The following is a 6543-nucleotide window of genomic DNA, read 5'->3' as shown; positions in this document are numbered from 1 at the left end:
GATGCGACTAATTAGATTCAGGGGCGGACTTTTTAAACCCCGGTATATCGGTGAATCAGTTCCCCCTGATGAGCCTCTAATTCAGGCAAAACGCACATCGGGGCTCGACACTTGTCACTATTAAGTCTCATTTCTTGTGTTCCCTGACACCTCTCCTTTGTGGGCGGATATTTATCACGGGCTACATTATACAGCCACTCAAGTACCTTCGGAACTTAGATGGCTGACAGACGTCTTTTGCACAATAGACAGACTAGATACTGATCAGGGTATCTTTAGCAATATGAATATTAGAATAACTGCTTTGGTTCTCTGTACTGCCTTTCCTGGACAAGGTGCCCTTGGAGGCACTATTCTAGCTTTTTTATTTTTCATTATTTTGATCTATACCTAACTATAAGTATTCAGATCACAGACTAAGATTATAAGGTATGCACTGAACATTACCAAATGCTGCACTTTAAGTTCTACGATCGCGCTGATTAGCACATGACCGTTGGTTATATTTATAACCTGATAACTTAATTTTCGTACACATAATGCTAATGCCATTACCATCAGGCAGTTAGATTATCGATTTTTACTCCAATGCGGGTTCAGACATTAGGATGTTGAAATGGCTCTCACTTAGCGCCAGAATATTTATATAGGAACAAGCCTGCTATCTAGAGACCAGAGAATAGAATATATATACAGGATATTCATTTGCTATCATCATCATAGACTGAGTTAACATTGATTGTAGAAGAACTCCTTTCAGTTGAACTGTGTAGATACTTTGTACTGTATCAGATCTATTTCTGACATATTGAAACAATTATATCTACTGATATTGCACAGTCAACTTAGTGAGGATCTTTCTGATAAGCCTAGCTAGGCTACATTGTTGGAGCTTTTTTGTATGCACTAAATACATCTACTTGAGATAAGGGTGTATATACCTACAGCGATGTTTATTAACTCAGTTTATTGTTTCATTTAATTGTGGAATCCCCTATTTTCCTCACCTTTTATTTATTTTTGTGCTCTTTGCTATGACTGCCGAAATCAACTTCTGTTTAGTCAGGCAGTCACAGCCGGGGTTTATGTGTGTCCACTTTTTGTTTTTTGTTTTTGGTGTCTTTGAATGACAAATAAAGTATCTTCTAGATTTTTACCAAATTATTAGCTTATAACTGTTTGTATGCATTTGATATCGATAGTGGGAACAGATTTCCTCCTTTTTCTTGTTACCAATTTTTTTAGGGTTACACCCTTATCTGTTCCTGTAGATTCTGGGACATTGATCTTTTGGCCAATTTTCCATCAAACAAAGCACAAAGACAATGAAAATACTATACTGTAGTATGTTCAAATACAAATATGATAAAACGAATACTCACATAGAATAGAGCTTTGCGATGTTTTCAGCTTTGGTTGTTAAAATTCCCACTCTGGGACATACTGTTGTAAATACTAGAAGAAAGTGCATATAGTGCTTGACCAACTGTTTTTTCTGGAAGATCTAAAATGTGCTCATAGTAATTTTTGTATTATTATGTAGCATTACATAGTTCAACATATGTAGTGAAAGACCACATTTATCACAGATGTGACAAAGTAGGTGCAACAAATCCCTCCCCCCCCCCCCCAAAAAAAAAAAAACAATCAGATATAAAACATATGCTCAAGTTCACTGCCTCTTAGTATTTCTAAGGAAGCTGATGGCATTTCTGGGGATATAATTTCCTTAGAATACCACTAAAATTTATATATACTACTTGATGCTAGATTCTAAAAAAAATTAATATTGTGTTAAAGAAAAACAATACATATTTTAACAGAATTTCAAAACCTCTTTCCTAACCAAATGTTCTTTCTATGTCTGCAGAAAAAATAAATGAAGAGAACAAGACCACAAGCATTGAGTTCCTTCTGCTGGGATTTCCAAACATTCACAGCTTTCAAAGTGTTTTCTTCTGCCTTCTTTTGTTTTACTTTGTGACAGTATCTGGAAATCTTACTATTATCTGGCTGGTGGTATCCAACACAAGCCTACATACACCAATGTACTTCTTCCTTACACAACTGTCCTTCTCTGATATCATACTCACCACAAATATTGTTCCTAACACACTTAGCATTGTATTGCAACAAGGCAAAATTATGTCGTTTTCAGATTGCATGACACAGTTTTACTTCTTTGGTAGCTCTGAATCTTCAGAATGTTTATTTCTTACCGTGATGGCCTATGACAGATATCTTGCCATTTGTAGACCATTACATTACACTGCAATAATGCACCATGCATTTACCTTGAAATTAGTTATTGTGTCATGGTTGCTGAGTTTTTTATTTACACTAATAACTATAATAACAATATCAAGGCTGCATTTCTGTGGACCAAATGTTATTGATCATTTCTTCTGTGATCTTGACCCTCTAATAGCCATCTCTTGTTCGGACACTTCTAATGTAAAATTGGTGATTTTTATATTGTGTTTTCCTATGGTTATTCTCCCACTCATATTAATCTTAATGTCATATACATACATTGTTCTCAGCATCCTTAGAATCACCTCCACCAGTGGAAGAGGGAAAGTCTTCTCCACCTGTAGTTCCCACCTATCTGTTGTATCTATATTCTATGGAACACTAATCGGAATTTATGTTCGGCCAACTAAAGGCCTGTCACTAACAGTTCGCAAAGTAATGTCTTTGTTTTATACAGTGGTGACCCCAATGCTTAATCCAATAATATATAGTCTGAGGAATAAAGATATAAAGCAAGCCATTAAATGCTGTATTTTTATAGTAATAAGTAAAAAATAAAGCTCATATCAGATTAATTATAAAAGGCTGGGGGGGTTGGGGGAAGGGCTGCTATTTGGCAGCATTTGACCAAATTTGGGAGGCATTTTGGTAGTGACTGCGGCAACGGGCAGAATATGTCCAGAGCCTTACAGACGTTGATTCAGCCAAGAGGTACAGCCACACTCCTACTTACCCCTCACTGGAACTCCCGAGAAGGCCCAAGAAGTTAGGCTACTCTGAGCAGCATTCAAGCCTTCTGGCTCCCATGAAGAGCAGCTGTGCCAGTAGTGCATAACTACTGGCCGAGATCATTCTCCGCCTCGCTTTGACCCCCCAGGAGCAGATGGGATTCTCCTGGACCACACTGGTCCCACACACCGACAACAACACAGAGCCCTGACAGGCAGTTTCTCCGGCATGCCTGGAAGCGATACTTAAATGCAGCACCTGCCAATTCTGTCTCAAGAAGGGGTATTGGTTTACTGCCTCACCTAACCCAGAGACTCTATCTCATGCAATTTCCCCTGGGACTTCAAACCCAAGTTTAAAGTCTCTGGCACCCATCTCCCCTTATTAACACCTGTAGGGTTACTCACATAACGTTTATAATAGCCAGGTTAGTCATATTTTCTCTTACAAATCTCCATACTATTGTGTTGTTTCATTGTTATCTAAACACGCAGTGCATGTATTAGATCAATATATTTCTACGGACTACAATCTACTAACACTGTCATTCCTGTCACAGAAAAAAAAAACAACAACAAAAAAAACAACGTGCAGTTTATTTTTTTATTGTCTTTGTGGGAAATGTAAATGTACCTTGATTACTTTATTGATACTATGCCGTTGATTCTACTGTACATATGCACATCAAAAATAAAGAATAATAATAAAAAAAAGGCCAGATCTACTCTAAATAAATTGAAAGCCCTGGCTGAGATCATCAATACTTATCAATACAAAACCAATCATATGCTTCCCCAGGGGGGAGCATTGGGAAGTTAGATGTTGAAACTAATTTTAGAAACTTCAGATTGTTGAAAGCAAAACCTTTAAACCAATGGGTGAGCGGGCATTAACGGAAACCCATCACCTAACATAGCAAAAATGCATGCAATGTATGCAGATGGGATTTTGTTCAACTACAGACACATATCTAAGTTTTGAGGTTTATTTATGATTGGAATTGTTCATTTAAATGAAATGTGCCTTTTAAAAAATAATTTGATTTTCATGTGTCTGGCCTTTTGATTTATTTTATTTCTCTTTGATATGATTTAATATTCTCTGAAATGTGCTTTATAGTTTCATACATCGCTAATAGGTATTATTCCTGCAGGATTTATGGGGACTTAGCTATTGTCACCTGAATAGGCCAGAAGTTATTGTTTGGTTTCTTTAGTTGGCATCAGTTGGTAATGATACCAGTCTCTATGTAGAGGTTAGAGGTCCTAGTAGAGCATAAAGGGATCCATTAGCCAGTCGCTACTCACTCATGTAGTAATAAGTACTTTAGTGAGCAGCAGTTGACTGTTAAAAATAGCAATACTTTTGTAAACAAACCCATAACCTACAAAGGTACTCTTGCACAGTTTATAATAAAGCATATATTTATATATTTCCTAATATAGTGAAACTAAATTGGATGTCTGAGTTATGTCCAGGAATGCTAGTCATACCTGTGGGCCTTTTATTAAATCTTCACCTCGGTTCCCTCAGACAGAGCAAGCCAGGGGTCACAGGAGGAATGTTCCTTCGTCAGTTATACAGCGCTGTAGGTGTCAAAGGTGGAGGAAGCTGGCATATAAGTTAAGTTAAGATTTACATAAGGATGACAGAAGACAGGAGAAGAGCTTAAATGTTAGAAAAATCATCTTTATGACAAATACTGCGATAAGTAAGAAATACAATATTTTCTTAGTTAGTATACTGAGCCATGTACCAAGACCAAAGGTCCAATCCCAATCTCCAAAGAACCCTGTATCTTGTTTTATATTTCCTTCACTAGATTGTGCAGATTCTGTATATGCTCATGGATCATGGTCCCATGATGCAAAAGATTAAAGCAACACATGCCTTTTACTGCCTCACACCCTAAATCATGTTTCAGTAACAGTCAATAGTTGCCCTATTTTCAAGGATTGCTTTCTTATTAACCTGGGTATCCATTAGAAGTTCCTCAAGGGCCTGGGATGTTGCATTTAAACCTGTGGTGAGGTGAGGGAACAGGCTAGGGCATAAATTACTCAGGTATGATACAGTGCTATACCTGGGACTCCTACCATGGAGTACACAAGGGCAGAGAATTCGGATTTAGATAAGAGAGTGAATTAATGGTTACAATCCAAAGTAAGGGTGTTTTTGACATCTCTTCTGTCTCTCTGTGGTTTGTGTAGCTGGGTCGTCTTAGAGACCAGGTCAGATTTGGAAAACATGGTCATGGTTAGGTGTGAGCTTGCTCAGGGGCCTCCTGTAATGTTACCTGGGATGTAATCATAAGTAACATTACCACAAGAGAAAGTCCATCTTTTTGAGAGATAGACATGGTGATGGTAACTCATAATTTGGTGAGTTTGGATACATTTCATATTGGTACTCAGGGCTCTATATTTTGTGGTATTTTTCCACTATGTGGGGCAAAACAGGGATTTAGTAGTAGGGTCTCTTGAACAATTACATGAAAAAGACCAACACAGTTCAGCGGCTGTCACATTAATTGTTTTCAGGGCTAAGGGGGGCTTGCCTACCAGTGGGTCGAAAGCATAAGAATGTAGTTGTAGCGTTTTATGGGGTCTATGGGTATGTAGGTACTTCTCTAATAGTGAGATGTGGTAGGGGCAGCTATAAGACAAGATTGTATGGTGTTTTCAGTACTGAGGAGAGGGTTGAGGCAAAAGGTTTAAAGCCTTTGCTATCTGCATCTATATGTGTCCCTGCCATGCATTATTATGTTCTGGTCTCAGGTCAAAGTAGCATATCTGAACAGAGCATACAATGGTAAAGGATATGAATAGCTTCATGTCGGTTGATCAGTCAGAGTGACTTGTTTATATTGACTGTATCCGTGTGGCTTTTCCTTTTAGTTTCACCGAGGTGGCTGTGGTTAGCAACACTTGGAAGGGACCAACACTTGGAAGGGACCTTGGCTCAAGTCCCTTTCTCACATTTCTTTTTATCACTACCCAATCTCCAGGTTGTAGTTTATGAGTGGTAGAACTGGAGTCTGGATATGGAATAGAATCAAACACTTGTTTAGGCACCTGCCCTAACATTTATGGAGGGCCTGGACATAAGAGGTCATGTTACTATGTTGTAATTGAAGTGTCTGGGGGGAAATAGAGTCCTGTCTTTGGGGCACAATCAAAGTGAATCTCAAAAGGGGATAGGCTATTTCTTGGCCGAGGGGTGAATCGCATAGAGAAAAGTGCTAGGGGAAGGAAATAAGTCCAAGGCTTCCCTGTCTCTTGCATGCCTTTGGCAATTTTATTCTTCAGAGCGTCATTTGCCCTTTGTACTTTCCCACTACTCCGAGGGTGGTAAGGGGTATGGAAGGCCTGACTGATCCATAGTGCCTTCATTATTTCTTGGATTATTTCAGGGAGACCCAACACTGGAACTAAGGTGACCAGCAACTTAAGAGTGTAAAACTGCTTCAGGAGTTAAATGGTTCACGGGTGATGCAATCATACGAGGGCTGCATGTAGATTGCTGCAGAGCAAAGCCATGGACGACAATAGGAGACTAGAC

General features: G+C 38.7%; 1 protein-coding gene across 1 annotated transcript; it reads left to right on the top strand.

Moving 5' to 3' along the window:
* The first annotated feature begins 1860 nt into the window (after window positions 1–1860).
* On the top strand, window positions 1861–2811 carry LOC134603705 (olfactory receptor 1468-like). Its single transcript, XM_063449883.1, has one exon. It carries the CDS (start codon window positions 1861–1863, stop codon window positions 2809–2811), a length of 951 nt encoding a protein of 316 aa, XP_063305953.1.
* The last annotated feature ends 3732 nt before the right edge of the window (window positions 2812–6543 follow it).

The sequence above is a fragment of the Pelobates fuscus genome, chromosome 3 (genome assembly GCF_036172605.1).
Source record: "Pelobates fuscus isolate aPelFus1 chromosome 3, aPelFus1.pri, whole genome shotgun sequence".
In the NCBI taxonomy this organism is placed as follows: domain Eukaryota; kingdom Metazoa; phylum Chordata; class Amphibia; order Anura; family Pelobatidae; genus Pelobates; species Pelobates fuscus.
This window is presented reverse-complemented; position numbering and strand designations above follow the sequence as displayed.

Bases quoted from the DNA above. Each gene is read 5' to 3' on its own strand.
- LOC134603705 (XM_063449883.1), top strand. From the start codon at position 1,861: ATGTCTGCAGAAAAAATAAATGAAGAGAACAAGACCACAAGCATTGAG.